Source organism: Egretta garzetta, unplaced genomic scaffold, assembly GCF_000687185.1.
Source record: "Egretta garzetta isolate BGI_Z169 unplaced genomic scaffold, ASM68718v1 scaffold434, whole genome shotgun sequence".
Taxonomy (NCBI): domain Eukaryota; kingdom Metazoa; phylum Chordata; class Aves; order Pelecaniformes; family Ardeidae; genus Egretta; species Egretta garzetta.
This window is the reverse complement of record NW_009259584.1, coordinates 343677-362372: the sequence shown is the minus strand read 5'-3', so window position 1 is coordinate 362372 and position 18696 is coordinate 343677. Positions and strand designations below refer to the sequence as shown.

General features: G+C 37.8%; 1 protein-coding gene across 1 annotated transcript in view; it reads left to right on the top strand.

Annotated features, from left to right (window-relative positions):
* SPAG6 (sperm associated antigen 6) overlaps positions 1–18696 on the top strand; it is a 40002-nt gene that overhangs the window by 15526 nt on the left and 5780 nt on the right. The window contains exons 3-8 of the mRNA XM_009637710.2: positions 988–1203; positions 4842–5025; positions 11667–11872; positions 12749–12922; positions 15356–15508; positions 17857–18048. Coding sequence (XP_009636005.1) covers positions 988–1203; positions 4842–5025; positions 11667–11872; positions 12749–12922; positions 15356–15508; positions 17857–18048 — 1125 coding nt within the window. The remainder of the gene's footprint in view (positions 1–987; positions 1204–4841; positions 5026–11666; positions 11873–12748; positions 12923–15355; positions 15509–17856; positions 18049–18696) is intronic.

Sequence of the window (18696 nt, the reverse complement as noted above, 5' to 3'; positions counted from 1 at the left end):
TGTCTGTTCTAACATTGAGATCTTTCTCCTGGGTGTTAGTGATCTGTTTGGGGTCCGTTGCTGCATACGTGTGGTTGGAATCGGCCTCCCGATTCACTGTTCCATTTCACTTGCCATTTTGTTATCCAGTCTCTAGTTCCTGGCAGTTTCCCTCACTGGTACTACCTTGTATAACTTTGAGTCACCAGCAAAGTCTCACCTTGCTGTTCATGCTGTTCCAGATCATAGATGAGTACTGAATCGCACATGTCCCAGCACGGAAGCCTGCAGAACTGCACCGTGACCTCCTCCCTCCTACTGCAAGAATGGAAAGTTTACTCCTCCCACTTCCTATTTTTAGCCAGATGTTTATCCCTGTAAGGACTTTCTTAGGCCGTAACTGCTAATGGTTCATGTCATGGTTGCTTAGTTCACCTACATTTCAAGTATGTGTTGTAACACCACCTTATTCTTTCGTGTTTAACTGATAACGCTGTGGACTCATCAGTGAAAACACATCTTAAATGATAACACGATAAGAAAATCTTCAACTCTTCTATCTGGAGTGTAATGTATTATGGATGTTGGTCCTCAAATCAATTGTTGCTTATAATAGATGAAATGTAGTTTGGTGTAATTCAACGTAGAGGTTCTGCTGGTATGTTGAATGAGTGGCATGCCAGTGTCAGCTCACCAGGACCTCCAGATGGAGTTTCCTGTGCATACTTTAACACGTGTTTTATGTATGTTTGAGTATATCTTAATTTCTTGTGTATGCTTTAACACACATTTTATAGATGTTTGAATATAGCTTATTACTACATGTAACTTTTTTTTATATTTCAGAAGTGTTTTATACCGATGAAAAATGGGGAGAAACATTGCTATGCATCAGCAGTGCTATCCAAATGCCATCTTCATTTCAGTGGAACACCTGGATTTCCTACAAGTTCTTATTACCTGCAAGAGTAATTTAATAGGTTTTTATGAGTAAAGGCAAATGTTTAGAAAAAATTCTGTTTACCAAATGGGCTTTTCTCTTCCTGGTGTAACTCAGGTGTAATGTCTTTGCTGAGACCTCTTTTGCTGGATGTCGTCCCAACTATTCAACAGACTGCTGCTTTGGCTCTTGGGAGACTTGCCAATTATAATGATGACCTGGCAGAGGCAGTCGTGAAGGGAGACATTCTTCCACAGCTTGTGTGTTCATTGTCTGAGCAGAATGTAAGGCATCATTGTTTTCTTAAGTAATCATTTTTCTTAACTATTGCACAGGGAAAGGCAAATCTTTCTGTATCAGCTATCTGCTGTTACTCTAATATAGCAATAAATGTACTGAAGTCAGAGACAGCATGTATTTTGAACTCCTGAGAGATCAATGTGTACTGTGTGCCTAAGTTTGACTCTAAACAAGCTTAACTTTAAAATGTCATCTTACCTTTTAGTGCACTATAGGAAATATATTCACACCACAGTTAGGTTTTTGAAGTGTTGAGTGATGCTTTATAAAAGGTGTCTCTCTAAAAATGAGACAATTTGAAAGCTGTGGTGATAATCGACTAGGATTTGTTGGTAATGCCAAACACTTCTAAAATACGTATAAAAAAAATGGAACTTCTGTAATAAAATATTTAAAATATCCAAACATAGCCTTTTGGAAATATGTAGCATGAGAAATATCAAACCACTGACACAGAAAAATACCTTGAAAGGTTTTCATCTTTATATTTGTAAAACCAAACCAAAAAAACCCCAAAAACCCCAAACCCAAAACAACAAACCAAAACAAAAAACCACCAACAAAAAAGTGTTGGTCGAGATTGCTTTTTTTTTTTTTTTTTTTTTTTCTTTCCCCTTCTTGCCATTTTTCTTCAGGTTTTGCATATATTCTAGCTTCAATTTTTCCAGTGATCCTAAGCTAAATTAACATAAATACTTTCAAATAAGGTTCCTAATAACTGGAAAAAGAAAGAGACAGCTGAGAGTTAAGTGCATTGATACCATAGCCTTATTTAGGTTGCAGTTTTGATTTATTAGGTTTAGAAGTAGGATTTTAAGGGAGATATAATTTGGAAAATTATATATTTTCATTTTCAATCTTTTGAAGAAAACATAATTGTAAGTACTCACTGCATGTTTTTGTGCGTATCTGGTCATTGCCTATACAATTAATATAAAAAAAAAAAAAGCCAAAGAAAGTACTCACTGCATGTTTTTGTGCGTATCTGGTCAATGCCTATACAACAACCTTGGTGTCAAGATACTGGTATAGTATGGAAAGAAAGTTAAGGTTTTTGTTAGACAAATTTATAACTATTTTGGTTCTTTTATTTCTATTTTTAAGGGAAAAAGGGGAAGAAAACTCTTTATCCTCTATTTTTGAGTTGCAAACTGCCCCCTGCTACAACTCAAAGCCCTCACTAAATTAGCTTGAGTACCCTGATTTATCTCTTCCATGTTTCGTGCTGTCGTTACATGGAGATGGCTGTAATTCAGAATCACTTGGGGCAGCAGCAAGATTAGTGTGAGGTCAGGGAAAGCCTACTATGCCTTGGTGACTGAGGGCAAGTGAAGGAAACTCATTATCCAGTTCATGCAGAGTTTAGCAATGCATGCAGTTTGTTACTTCCCACAGGCAAAAAACCCCAACCCAGATATGTTTCCATTCCACTCGCTCTCTGTGTATCAACATCTATATTTAAGGAGGCGATTCTCTGAGCACACAATAAATACCGATTCTACTGATTTATGGAGAACAGTTACAGGGTCACATCCCAGATCAATGTTTTATCAATTAAACTGAGCAAAATACAGTTTTACAGTGTGTTCTGACTGTGCCTGTGAATATGGTTTGTTTGTAAATAAATGCGTTTTGAAAAATAAAAACAAAGTGCTTTTCTTTGCCAGGAGCATAATTAGTTCACAGAAATAACATATCCGTATTTGCACAGACACAGACTGGTGTAAACAACTATAGCTCCACTGAGTTCAGCAAAACTTAGAGGAACTTGCATTAGCTAGGGATTTGACCATTTGTCTGTACTGTTTCTCTTAACTTCTGTTCCCCCTAAATGATATTCAATGCTTTGCTTGTAAATTAAATTTAATGTGCCTGCTTGAAGGCCATAAGTTAGAAGACTTGTTTTTTGGCACTGAGGAATTATATCAGTACTGGTAAACTAAGCAGGGTCAGGGCATGTGTTTGAGCACTGGAAGATGACTGTGCTCTTTAATGGTTAACATGCGTGTGGTTTTAGCCAATGCCAACCATCAAACCGCTTGGCAATGCCTGACATGGTTTAGGGGATAGCATGAGATAGGGACAGTTTCCAGTAGTATAGATGAGGCCATTATGCTTTGAGGGAAGAGGCGTTTGGGTGGACGGCTGGGGTATGCTGTGTCCCTTCCCTTTTGCTTCCTGTGGAGCCATTGCAGATACTCCTCTGCTGCCATACCGTAGTGCTTTAGATCAGACTTGCAAAGGTGTTTGGGCACCTCACAGGATGCACAAAAGCACTCACGTGGTTGTGTTGTTTCTCTGGACTTGATCCAAAAGGGATGTGGGCTTTGCGTTGTTTAAGTTTTGGGTACCTTGACAGTAGGAATCGAGCACTGTGAAGCGCCCAAACTCTCTGTGCAGAGCAGGAGAGAATCAAGCATCTTGGAATGAGATGTGGAAGCCAGTGGGCACACAGAGGGAGAGCCTTCTGGAGCTAGTCTGTATGGCTGACCTGTCAGCTGCCAGGCTGGCGAGCACGCTCAGGGCACATGGACATAGCAGTAGATTGTGTCCCAGTGAGTCTTGCAGTCATTGCTGCACAGCAGCTTCAGGAGGGAGTTGAGCTGTCTTTCTCCCAATGCAGTTGTCTGTGGCTAGATGTCTGGGCTCTGGATTTTGAAACTGTAAGGCAAGGGAAGAAATCTAATCTTCAGCTTCCACATCCCAATGATAGCTATGAAACTGAAGGAGGAGATTGAAATGTGATTTTTGGGGGGAAGTCACTAGCTGTGCTTTTAGAAGAAACCACAACCACCACTGTAGTTTACATGGAACCCTATGATGTGCGCAGCATCATATGTTGTATATATGCTCAAAACATGCATTTGGTCCAGCACTAGGGGAGATGGGTAGAACTGAGACAAGTGCTTTGATTTTGCTTGAACTTGTAATAGAGGTGCCAAGCTGCTTAGTCATGTTGAAAGCAAGCTGTTTCTGGACAGAATTGCAGGCTGCCTGGTCAAAACCGAGGATCATCCAGGGTCAGGTGTTTGGTGGGATGGGTTTTCAGGATCTTAGCTGTGGGCTTAGGCAGTATTTAGAAAGTTCAGGATTCAGATCCTAAACCCTTTTGTTGGATCTAGTTCTCTGTGCCTCTGTTTCTTGTTGGTAAATGTAAACAATGTTTTCTCATAGAGTTGTTGTGAGGGGTATATACATTAGAAATTGTGAAACCTTGCAAGTATCACAGATGGGTAGAATTATTTTAGGAGCTTGCCCTGCATAACCTGTGTAATCTGGTCAAATATGTTAAGAGCTATTGTTTTTGCAGCTCTTATCGTTCGCTACTCACTTAAACAAACAGACTTATCTAGACTATTATCTTGTCCCCATATCCTCTTAGCCCTCTCATTTTTTCTGTTTGTTTATGCACTTACTGCAAATTTTAGATCATGAGCTGTCTCAAAGAAGGACTTTAGGTTCATTGTTTGTGTGATGTCTGGTGGTCCTGATTTGGATCTGTATGAGATATTGCTGCTAACTAGAAAAGTCTAATTTATGCATGTTTGTACTGTATTATGCTTTGAACTACTTAATGTTAGTAAAAGCTTTTTTTTTTTTTTTTTTCCCCTGACTGGTATAGCGTTTCTACAAGAAGGCAGCTGCATTTGTGCTAAGAGCAGTTGGCAAACATTCTCCACAGCTAGCTCAGGCAATAGTTCATTGTGGAGCACTGGAAATGCTTGTGATTTGCTTGGAAGATTTTGACCCTGGAGTCAAAGAAGCTGCATCTTGGGCACTTGGGTATATTGCCCGACACAATTCAGGTAACAGGTTTCACGTGTGTTATCTTTCAGCTTAATGCTATGTAAGAGTTATAATAAATTGCATTATTGTAATGTTCATAAATAGATCAAGATGTGTTTTTCTTCTCTACTGTTATAAAATTTTAAATTTGGAATGAAAACCTACTCTAACTATACCAATCCGACAATGCTGTACCTTTTGTGGGAAGCTGGCATATCTGACACCAGCAGTGCCCAGTTCTGAGAGAAGATGCATTGGTCCTGTGGCCAGGAACTTTGCTTTATTCTCCTTTGTGAATAAATTTCAGAATCTTTATGTATTGTATAACAGTTAATGTGGAACAAAGTTTCTTTTGCTTGACATTAGTTCTTATTTTATGTACATAGTAAAATGGAGAAGCCTATGCAGAACCAAGTTTCATTCAGCTTACATCAGTGCCCGCATGAGAAGTGTGCCAAATTCATTGCACTGGCTATATTACCATTAGCCAGTAGACCACACTCTTCTCCGAGAGTCAGGAATAGATTCTAGGAATCTGATATCCAGCAGTTCACTGCTGTCTCACAAGCAGTTGTATAACTCACTGGCAGTGTCATGTTCCTATTTAAAAGCTGATCCACGTGGTTGATAATTCTTTTACCAGCTATTTATATAGTTCAAGTAAAAGTTTAGAGCTAGGAATCAAAGAACTTTGCGAAGAAACTGCTGGCTGGAGTGGGTGGGAGAAATAGATTGTGTTCATATTTTTTAAAGTTCTAGGATCACAACATTAACCCATGCATTTATGTTTGATTTTGGCTATAAAATGTACATAGACTAAATTTGTGATTTTCTTTTTTTTTTTTTTTTTTTTTTTTTTAAATCCATATGGAGTGCTGGACTGTGGAAGGCATGGGGGCTTTCCCCTTCCCGCTTAGAGAGAGGGTTCACTTACTGGGACAGACTCCAAAGTTGTCAGCACCTTCCTAACAGACTGCTTTTTCTGGGGAACAAATTTATTCTTGGGACACCCCTGTGTGTTAAAGATCTTTTATCTTTTGGTCATTGGGTCTGAATCCCACCCTTGGTGGAAAAATAATTGTTGCTTCCATCAGAAAGATATTTGTTTAAGTGTCATTTGAAAGTGTTCCTTTGTATAAATGTGTGTAGTATAAGTGTGTGTCTGTGTTACTCTTAACATAAACATTTCTGTACTTTTGTTATGTCAGTAAATCAATATTGACTCACCTCAATTGCCCTTCATGCTATTCATTGCATGAATGCTGGCTGATCTTTAGGGTGATCCAGTTCACTCAGTGATGGCATTGTAAGCAAAAAGATGGAGATGATGTAGGAGTATTGAAGACAACAAATTCCTTGTACAAAATTTTATTCCACGATTATGAATTATTTATTCACTGACAGTGAATGGGTACATGTCTCATGTCAATTTGCACCAACAATAAGAACAGCATTTTCAGAAATTAGGTTGAAATTGCAAGTGCTACCAAGCTGCAAGCATCAGGACATAGACAAATAACTAGATGTAATCAGTTAAGAAAAAAAAAAAAAAACCCACAAAACAAACAAAGAAACAAACTGAAAAAAAATATTCTCCCCCTGCCCAGCCATGGCCAATTTGGGGGATTTACCTTCGTCTATAACACAGTCACAGAAAGAAGTCTCTAAAATGGTTACTGAAAGTAGAGGAGTTATACTGAAGAAAGATCACCCTGTGCATGCTGTTTCTTACACTCCTACAAGCGTGCCTTTGCAACAGGATACTGTTGGAGATGGGACACAAAGATAGATGGACCTATTCTTATCAACATCTGGTGTTTACTGTTCAAGAAACTCGGGGTTGGACTCGCATGACTGTGTTGACAAAATTTGGCAGTTATGATTTTCTGTCATTGACTGTCTGTGGACACATATTGCAGCTTAAACTCTAAAAATAGAGTTGGGTGTGAAATGGTTTTCCCCTCCCACGAAGGGTTTTTCAGTTTCAAAAATTGTTTCAGTTCCAGATGGGGACAAGATTAAGACAAGATTTTTTTTCTCTTCTGAAAAGACTGGGGGGTAGGGAGGCTTATTTGCCCCAGCAAGAAAAGTTCAATAATTAGGGTGTATGTTTGGGATGTATGTGGGAGAAAAATTAAAGTCCTGATGTGTCTTAGGCAGGATGTGAACCTCTGTCTCCCTGAACGCAAGCGAAGCCTTCCAGCATTCCACAATAACTGTTTGCAATGGGAGGGTCTCTCTGCTTTTAATCAGAAATTCCATCCATGACCTGGTAAAGCTGCTCTCTAGGAACTGTGGTGTATGTTCCCATTAAAAGACTTCCATTATGAGAAATCAAGACTACTTTTTTTTTTTGATGAAAACATTCTCTAGTTAGCAAGTTCCCTATTGTCTTCATACAACAATCTCTTAAAATGCAGTTCTTCTGTGAACAGATGTCTCCAGAAGACCTGTGAGATTTTAGGTCAAGACAGATGTCTTATGAGATATCAGGACACTAGAAATCTTGCCAGGGCAGATCCCAAAATTTAGGAACAGCTTTTGCAGTTCTGCTCTTTCCTGAAGATACCTTTGAGCTGAATTTCAGACACTGATCTTACTCCAAAGATCAGTGAGCTGTAATTTTGCCATTCACTGTTTCTACTATTTGTGTTTGAAAGGACGCGTAAAGTGTTTCAAACACCATCAAAACACCATCAGTATGAAAAGTATTTTGTAAATTTTTACTTATACCATATTCCGTTACTTTTAAAATGCAAAATTCTTATGTTTGATATGCAAATAACTTAGCTTTCCATTTGCTTTGCCTACATAAAAGGTGTAATTTATTAATCATCTCTTAGTTGCTTCAACATATTGTAAATTGGTAGGAAAATAAAAATAAACAACACCATTTATACTCAAGGATATTGCTGAGAGTGGAGTTATGCTCATTTTCTGTCATACAGAGGTACTCTTAGGATCATAGGATAGCTCAGCTTGGAAGGGACCTCAGGAGGTCTCTAGTCCAGCTCCCTACTCAAAGCAGGGTCAGCTACAAGGTTAGACCAGGTTGCTCAGCTCTTCACTGGTTTGAGTCCAATGGCAACTTTGTCTTATTCCAGGATCTAAGCTTGCCCCATGATTAATGACCTCCATCCTTCTTCTGATGAAAGGTTTTCCCGCTGGTTCCAGTGGAATCTTTAGCACTGAGGTTGCAGTGGTCTGCGTAAACCTGTGATTTTTGAAGTGCAGCCTTTGGACTACTTGTGGGGATTAGAGTCTTCCTATGTGGCCATTACATGATCACACAGTCCTCAGAAAAATACAGTATTGGTGGTTGTTTTGGTCAAAACCTGTTATTTTCTGTGGATACACCTGCCACCACAGCAGGGTCTGTTTAAGAGCCCTGGTCTGGACTGAAACTTGCATTTGATTCCAAGCAAAGGTTTGGTGCTGCTCCGCTATGTGAATATGGCATTTGTTCAGAGCTGATTTTCCTTCTCTGGGGACTGCCTGCACTTTCACTTTCTCACCTTCATCTTTTCTCCCTAATCTTTTTTTTTATCCATACTATTATTGCCAACATATTAACGCTTGTATGGATTTTTTTTTGGTAACACCTTAAACTAGTTGAGATGGATCCTGTAAGACTTCCCATTGATTTCAGTGGGTATGTAGTCAGGATCTTACTGACTCCTCTTCATTCACTTTCAACTCTTCCTGATCACATAAACTCATGACTAGGCCTCAACTTACTTTGAATGAATTTCTTAGTCCCTGACAAGTACTTTTATGTTGAGGCAAACCAGTACAACTCTAGTACAACTTCTAGTTGAACTGGTGACATCTTAAACTCCCAAGTCTGTCTTTATCAATCTTTCTTCTACCTCTATGTCAGTATGTCTCATGTCTGCAATATTTCCATTTGCTAAAATCTTCCTCATATTGTTCTGGACAAACCCAACTATTCTGAGTCACTATGGTGGTTTCTCTTGTCTCTGAGCATACATAGAGTAACTTTTCCTACTATCACATAGGGAGAAGTCCTACTTTATCATCATGTAGTTGGCTCCTTGTACAGGTTCCTTGAGCTGTACCCCACACTGAAGTTTGAAGCCCAGGGTTTCCATAACTTTCTGTGGAATTCAATGAGGTTCATAAATTAGTTTTTCTCTGCTGTTCTTCTCCTCTTCAGCCATCGGTCTTGTCTTTGCCCCTGTAATACAGCCTTGGCATACTGTTCAGAAAAGTTCTTTTGTAATTTGTTCCAGCTCTTTTACTGTCTTTGACTGAATATTTGGTTTTAAAAATTTCTTCTTGACAATTGTATTTTCTCCTTTAACTCTTTCTCAGCCTTTTTTTTTTTTTCACCCCTGTCTGTATTTTTTGATTGGATAGCAAAGTTTTGTGACTCCTTTGGGGTACAGTCTGAATTAAAGATGTTTTACCAAGTGGGAAGGTTAATTGAGCCTCTTTTTGAGAAAAAAGAATTGCAGTTATTATAGAATCATTAATACTTAGAATCGTAGTTTTGGGCTGAGTTTGCAACGGAATGTGATGGGAAGATCTATATTTTCTTTTGTCCCTGCCTCAGCTTTCATGTTTTTCTGACAGTCTGTTTGCTGCTTGTCTGTCTTTTGACACATGGTCCAGCCCTCCATGTGGTAAGTTACTAGCCATGAACCTTACAAACACCACTGGAAGAGCAACCATTTAATTAACCATGACCAATAGTAACCATCAGTATTTAAATGATATCAGACTTCTTACAGCAAGAGCTGGTCTAAGTTGAATCAGATCTAGTTTGCTCCATTAAAATAACTTCTATGGTTACTTTTGCATGCCTGAACGTAGCTGTGACCTTAAAGTATTGCTCTTTCTCTCCCTACTTGAACTTCATGATTTCAGCTCATAAGGCATCAAAGAAACCCATTCTTCTGGTAGTTTTCTGTCCCTCTTGACGTGATTTTCCTGATACTAGCATCTAGTAGGCAATTGAGTTGGTTGCTGTGAAGTTGCTTCTGAGGCACAGTCAGATCGATTAATCTGGATGTTCTACTTGGTCAGTGCACAGCATCAAAATACAATTTGAAGAAATCAAGTATGACTTTTTCTGTGAAAAGCTGAGTGTAGCTTATGCCACTTACACTGATTACCTAGTTTTCAGGTTTGTTTTCAGATATGTTTCAGATACTTTTAATTGCAAACTTGTAAAACTGAAGATACAGCATTTGGGTTTTGTTTAAATCTTATGATTTGTGTGTATTTGGAGGATGCACACTCTACATTTTCAGTCAAATAGTTATTTGAAAAGTGAACCTTGAATAGTTATTTTTTTGTTAGTTTAAAAATTACTGCATTATTTATTATAATTTTGTGAGGTAATATTTATACTTTCTTTAAAATATTACATTGTAAAATAACATACAGTGTAAATATTTGACTTACCACATGTATTGGAGTGTGTGGCTATAACTTACTAATTGAAAACAAATCTGGTCAGGAACGTTATTTGGATATTAACAACATAATGATGACATGACTTACAGATTTCATGAAAAACTGTATTAGTCTATGTATATTTAATGAAGTATGCTATATTTTTCTTAGTATTAAAATCTCTTTATGGATGGACTATAAATCAAAAGCTAACTTAGAGTCTTGAAATACAACAGCCATATGTTGCCATGGTAGTGTAAGTCAAGATAAATGTTAAAGATAATAATGGATATGCATAATAAGGTGTAGCAAAACTGTACTAAGAACCTAATAGATTATTGAATCCCCCATGATTTTTACTGCTTTTTCAACACTATTTTAAAATAGCACAGCTTGGTAATAGTATAAATTTTGCTTCTGATATCCAGTAATTCTTATTTTAGGACTGTGATTAATGCTGCGTACATGGAGAGAGCTAATGAATTTCCAACAGTGTAATTTTTGTCCATGTCAGCTAATCATATGCTCAGATTTTTTTTCTTCTTTTTTATTTAAGGTGCAGTTAGTTAAGGATATTGTACTGATTTCAGACACACAATATCGCACTGATGATATTTCTCATTTGTGTAATTGTATACGATAACATTTTCATGTCATTAAAGTATAAATTCTGTCTTGTCCCATGTATGGTAGCAAAACCTAGTTTTGATCAGCAAGTTCCATTTTTCCAATCTTTTATGTAAGATAAATCTTTTATGTATGCTTTTTGTATTTCTGTTTTTGGCATTTGATCTATGCTAATATCTGCTTATCATTTAAAGAGGGTAAAATGCTCTCTAATTAGGTGGTTGGTAAAATTTTGGTACTTTGGCTTTCTGTGTTGTTGTTAGCCATGCATAAAATGCTTTCCTATTGATCAGTGTAGAATAGCCAGGGTTTAAACAGCTGACATCTGCTTACTTTAAAAAAAGAAAAAGAAAACAGAATAACAAACCATTTCAGCCTAATCTACCTCAAATGTGTGCATGTAAATGGGGGTCCATCTATTGACCTGCATTCTTTTCAGTTGTGGATTGGTCCACACGGTTTATGAAACCAGGAGGGCTGATTTGAAATGCAGATGTCGAGACAGTGAACTACACCCTCCCCTTTTTCCTTTGCTGTATCTGTCAGGGTGAAAAATGGCTTGCACAAGGGTCAGTCACCCATACTCACTTAATTACTTTCCTTGGACCTACAGAACTGTCACAAGCTGTGGTGGATGCAGGAGCTGTTCCTCTTTTAGTGCTCTGTATCCAGGAGCCAGAAATTGCTTTGAAAAGGATTGCTGCTTCAACTCTCAGTGATATTTCAAAGCATTCTCCAGAGTTAGCACAGACAGTAGTGGATGCAGGAGCTATCGCTCACTTAGCTCAGATGATCCTGAACCCTGATGCTAAACTGAAGGTACATTTAAAAATTTTTTTTTTAATCTCCATTATACCAGTCTTTACTTGATATTGAATCAAAGACACCGATGTGTGTATTTATTTAGGAAGCTCTTGTTTTGGGCATTAACAAATGTAACTACAGAGTTAGTGACAAAGAGTTCTGAACATATTCACAGATTTAGCTACTGGATAAAAACTGCTCTGTGAGGAACAGCTAGACTAATCTTTAAAGTGAATAGTATAATTTTTTTTTTTTAATTATATAGTATACAAAAAATGCAACAGATATTTTTAATAGATAAAATTTGCACAATTCAGTTACAAAAAAGGTTTTGCATACTTCAGATTATGCTATAAACCAGTTAATATTAAATGTATTGTCGTATTTTAGAATGTACTATCTGATGTGGATAGCTGTTGTTGAAGGTTTAATCACTAGAGTTTAACTGACAAAAAAATAATTTCTTAATACAATTTTTCTGTCTTATTCTAACAGAAACAGAAGACAGCACAAAAATGCCATTTCAAACAAATAGATAAAAATTTTTTAATAAAAGGTCTGACAGACCCAACTTACGCAAATAAAGATACTTTCTACAGATTTCACTAAATTATAAATTACAGTTTTAAATGATATATATTTTTTTCCCTTTTTAATACATAGCAAGCTTGAATGGGATAAAACAAAGGAGAAACTTTTATTCAGGAACCAGCGAGTGTTCTGTGCCATTATATTCGTGCATGAATTGACTCAGTGAATTGTAAAATAGCTGTAATTGTTTTCCCTATCCTGCTTTGTTTTCCTTGATGCAATAGATTTTTGTGTGCAGGAGGAGTGTATGTTGTGGGATGTTTGTATACTATTGATTTTATAACAATTTCTATTTACTAGCGTCAGGTGCTGTCAGCTCTAAGCCAAATAGCAAAGCATTCAGTGGATCTTGCAGAGCTGGTGGTTGAAGCAGAAATTTTCCCAGTTGTGCTCACATGCCTGAAGGACTCAGATGAATATGTCAAGAAAAATGGTGCAACTTTAATTAGAGAGATAGCAAAGCATACGCCTGAGGTAAAACCTTGAAAATGCAAATACAAGGTCATATCATTAGATTTTACACTTTAAATAAAATACAGGATTATTCTGTCATTTGCTTTTTGAAAGGGAGGGCAAATAGCTGTTTGGCATGTTCATTGGAAAAATATGGAAATGCTTGCTGATATTATGAGATGTGTATTGAATATGACTTGGGCTAGGAAACTGGGAATCATATAATGTATACCTAGCTACTTCATTCCACAAGATATCTGCACAGAGAGGGAGTTTTAGGCTGACAGTATTGTCAGTCCTAGATATTAAAAATATCATGAGAAAAGCCTCACAGAAGTCATGGTACCAGCTAATAAATGACAAGATCATCCTATAACAATAATAGGTGGTGTGTCTTTTTTAAAAATCTTCTGGGGTGCTGGGATCACATTTTAATTATTTTTCCAATGACAATGAAGGTCAAAAGTTCTCTTAGTTATTATTAAACTGAAGGTAGTTTCTTCTATTAGCTTCAGTTTGTAATCTGAGTCTCAGCATTTGCAGTGCTTTTGCCAATAATTGATACAGGAAGGTGGGGATGTTTGGCAAAATCAATACAAAATAAGTAGGAAAACCAAATAATTATAACCATGTTAATCTGTTGTAGAGATAATTAAAAGGCTCTAAATATGACTCTGGACTGAAATGTAAGCAATGTATTTGTGGAAACCACTAATGCTGAGCACAGCAATTTCAAAATTATGATACTAGCTTAACAGCTGAGAGGTGTTTAAACATGAATATTGCGCTGTTTCTTCAGCCCGCTAGTCTTTAAGCTGCTGGTGATGAAAGGTTGGGGTCTTGTCAAGTTTCCTGCTCTCTCTCTGCACCTCATGAGCAATGCAACTTTGCTTTCTCAAAAAAGTGAAGAAATTATCATTATCCCAGGGGGGCACTAGAGTTGGAAGCCAGAGGCCAAACTCACAAGACTGCAGGTAAAGTCAGAAGAGCTGCTAGCACAGGATCCCCATGTAGGGGCAATTGGCCATTCTAGCAGCTCTCCAAAGGAAGAGAGGAAGTATCTTGGTGACTCCTGGCGGGAAGTCACAATCCACAGTCGCCTTCAGAGTGACTGATCTCTGTCCATCTCTGAGCAACTCTAATCAAGCAACGCATGTTGCAGGAGAGACAGACTGGCAAATGATATTTCTAGAGGAGTTGGCTCTGTCAGTCATGGGAGCATTGTGGCTTTTGGATCTCAGCTCTCTGTCTGCATAGGCAGTCAAATTCATGTGAAGGTGGGGATCTGGGGACTTGCAGCGGGACCTGAGGGTCACAGCACCAGGGAGTGTGTCTGTGCAGGAGCTCTGTGTATGTGGCTGTGCCCAGATGTAGGACTAGGTCGTCACTGGCTGCAGTTCACAATGATGTGAACAGTTTTTCCTAAGTAATAACTTTAAATTTCATCTAGCTGTTTGATGAAAAAAAAAAAAATAAATCCCCTTTTAAAGGTTATAAGGCAAAGTGGATTTTATGTCTGTATAAATCAACTGGATTGGAAATCCACATGCCTCAGTTTTGTTAATTTGATTTTGAGTTTTAAGAATGTGTTTATTTTGCTTTGTAATCTTTGGAAAAAATGTGATATACCTAACAAGGTAGAAGAAAATAATAATGATATGAAATTAGTTTAATTTCTGTGCATTGTTGTTATCATACATACGCTACTGCTGTCCTTCAAGTGATGTGAGAAATGATACCTTTTGGAAAGAAACATGTTGCATCACTTGATACACACAGCAAGCATCATAGACTGCAGACATGATTATAATTTATTAGCAAGGCTATGTAATTGGGCATTCTGGGGCAAACTCCATTGCCCATCCAGTGTGTTCCCTGGACACCTCCCTCAGAATACCCTAATGTGGCAGAATGGTGTAGTCCAAGTCAGTTTTGTGCACCCATAACAGTTATCTTTGGCTTCATGCCTCAGTAGGGGCATCCACAAAGGCTTTTGTGCTTGCAGAGGTTATGCAGGTGAGAGGAGGAGCGGGCCTTTCCCTCTGTCCCTGCACAGAACATATGATGTTGGCTTGGGAAGGAGTGAGCACTAGTATGAAAGAGTATCTGGCTCAGTAGGTGCGTCTTTGAGGGCATTCGTGTGCTAGGCTGTCACTTGCATGATTCTTTGGTGTATACCAATGGAGCTGAGAATATGTCATTCCATGCCATTCAGCATCAAGAATTCAGAGTCCTGATTTCCTTGTAGTAAAGTCAATCAAAAACAGAGTAGCAAAACAACTTCATTCCTGAGAACTTCATGCTGCACTTAGTGCCCAACAGTCTGTATGATACATCACTCATTCCAGTTTTATTGTGTAAATCAGGAGCAATACATTTAAAGACTTTTCTAATGTAGTACTTTATGCCTGTTGATACTTCACAGTATCTAATATCTTCCGTTTATCTTTTCAGCTTTCACAGCTTATAGTAAATGCAGGTGGAGTTGCTGCTGTGATTGATTGTATTGGCAGCTGCAGAGGGACTGTCAGACTGCCTGGCATCATGATGCTTGGTTACGTAGCAGCTCATTCGGAGAACCTGTCAATGGCAGTGATTGTCTCCAAGGTTAGCTATCACTTTGTTGTCTTCCTATAATTCTTCAGTGGTATTCTGAGAAAGAGATACAAATTAACATAGGCAGAGAATGTATTTTGTGACAGAATTATATACTTGCTGTTGACGAATGCACATTCTCCTAATATTGCTGCTTGCTGTGGCTGAAATTATGTGGTAAGCTGATCAAAGTGTGTCTTTATGAAGTTGAACCTTTTATAAAATGTCCTAGATTTGTTTGTGAACATCTATTTATATTACAGTACATGATTTTTCTGTGTTGCAATTCCACGGGTACAGAAAATAAGTCAGTGAATTTCTATGGTCTGTTTCCTCTTAAAATGAGTATTTGTGGCTGCATCAAAACCCTTTTTGAAACAAGCATGTTTAATGGCACATTCTTCATTGCACTAGCATGACTCTGCTAGTACTGCTAGAGTACTCTTGCAACAGAAATCTTCGGGCTTGAAAAGACCTCCATTTCTAATGGTGTATGGTTTGATTCAGTTGTGCAAGTGACCTTTCAAATGAGATAAGCTATACATTTTCAGGTTTAAAGAAATTCTGCTGGGCAATGATATAGAAGGGAGAGAATTTGCAATATTCTCAATAGGTGAAGTTAGTGCCTGACATAGTATTCTGATGTGAAGAATGCTAATTAATGACTGGAGAAAGGAAGTAATTTCACTGAACATTGTTGGCCCATTTTCACACTATGTCTGTCATTTAAAATATATTGTATGAGTGGAAACAATGAAACAATAAAAACAGAGGAACAGAAATGTCTTCTAGTAGGAATGCAAGTTAAAAAATGGAAATTGCTACAACATAACATAAATAAATATGCAGGGAAGGTAGGAGTGATCTAAAAAATGCTCTTCTACATTTGAAAACTGAAGAAATAGACACTTTTTCCTTGCCCTCTCTGGAGGCTCTTCTTCTCTGGATGTGTCTCTGTCTCTCCACTTTCAGGGATGCCTAGAGCAAAGATGCTCCTGCTGCTGAGTGCTTGATGTTAAGTGGGATGAATCCAGGATTAAGTTAATGAGGAAGGACCTAAGTGATAAATTTTTGAAGAGTAATAATGGTTACTACCACAACTGAATGGGAGCACAGTGAGAGATTTTGTAGGGATCTGTGCAAATTCATGAAATTAAATATTTTAATAAATGATCCATGAAAGAAACCCAAATAAACCCAAACACCATTTTTAAAAAAAATTGCTTCAGGGGAAATTAAGCTTGTGGAATGGTACATAGTGCTGAGGAGATGGCTTGGTAAACCATTTGAAAGAAATGCACTGTGGCATAACCACATGCAGTTACACATCTACAATGTTATGATGTAATGTGATAGCTCCATTCCGCAGTACTGTATTCTGGAAGGGATGAATTTTGAAAAATTATTTTTGGGGTCTTACTGGACAAACACTTCATTGCCATCTTCTGCTGCAGTTCAGTGGCAAAAAAAAAAGACAATTCAGTCCTTGGCAGTATTAGAGTGGAAGATGAAGCATTATTGGAAAAGAGAAGTCAATCTATCTGAGGTACTAGTGCATATAGTTCTGTTGTCTGTATTTGAAAAGGATCTTGACAAAACTCTGAAGAGTGTGCAAAAAAGACTAAAAAATGATCCATGGGATGGAGAAAAAGGTTTTCTAGTGAGAGGTTGAGAGACTTGCCTTGCCTAAAGTAACATGAAATGATTCCTATTGAAGTATCCTGGCATAAAATACCAGCTACTAAGCAGCTCCATAATGCGGAGAAAGTATAAAGACTGTGACCCTGAACTAGAAGAACTTCAGTAACAGCTGGATGCGAACGCGGTATTTTCCATCTCTCGATGTCTTCAAATCAAGAACTGAAACCTTTCTGGAGCTGATTGGATGAGTCAAACACGGGACTCAAGAAGTTGTTGATAGTTGAAATTTAGTGCTGTGGATGAAAAAAAAGACAACTCAATGACTGAGCCCTTCTGGTCTTAAACTGCTTTCATAGATTCATAAACACTCAAATTCTTTTATTTTCAGTCTGTCAAAACTGAAGCCTTTACTTCTAGTACAGCCTGAACTGTGTCATGTATTCCTTTTATCCCTTAAATTTGTGTGTTAGCTCAAACCGCCTTGTGACTTAGAACATTGAATTTGTTTCCTTTCTTTAACTAGATTTATTAAGATTTATTCAACGTTCTTTCTAGTCATGATGTTGTAAAAATATGACACCACTAGCATGTGTTCTCTTATAACTTATTTTAGAAGAAGAATGTAAATAGAGAGGCATTTTCTAACAATCTGTATCAGTTCCAAGTTGTCCTTCCCTGGTGTAGATTTGCAAAGATTGTGCTTTTAATTAATGCTACAGGGAATACCACCACTGTGTGCCTGCTTGATAGAGGAACCTGAAGATCATATTAAGGCAGCAGCTGCTTGGGCCTTGGGACAGGTTGGAAGACATACTCCTGAGCATGCACGTGCTGTTGCAGTAGCAAATGTGCTACCCACACTGCTTGCTATGTATATGGACACACGCAGTTCAGAAGATCTTCAAATGAAAGCAAGTATATTTGTAGTATATGTAGTATGAGATAGTTATTGTAATCAATAGGTATAAGTGCTTAAAAACTACTGAATGGTATGCGCTTTTATTGATGTTCATCAAACCACAGATTTACTGGGTGTAGGGTGTCTGAAGGCTGTGTGTCATTTAGTAGGACTGGCTGGTCCTAATGGGTGCATACCAAATCATATACATGTAAAGCCACAGTAATCTAGTCCCTCATTTTCTTTTCAGTTTAGATCAGTTGCATACACCCATAAATGCTATAATTTCTTGTGACCGATTTCTAATATTATAGTCCTTGTAGATGGGCTCACATTTTTATTAATATAATAAAACTGTTACAAATACTCTGCTCTTGAAAATGTGCAACTGTTCATGTTTAGAGCCTTCCTTGTGTGAAAGCTAGTAGAGTTGTAGTTTGGTGAAGTGTATTTTTGAGCAACAGTAAATGAACCAACTGAAGAGTATAATATGACAGGATATGTTGTACTATGCTTCTGTACATTCCACTGAAGCACAATGCTCCAGATCTGTAAAAAACCTTTTGTATAGTCGTTTTCAGTGGTCACCAAAATATCAAGGCCAAATCAGCTGTGTCTATAATCCTACCCAAGAAGGTCATTACTGCTTGTAGCAGTCAGC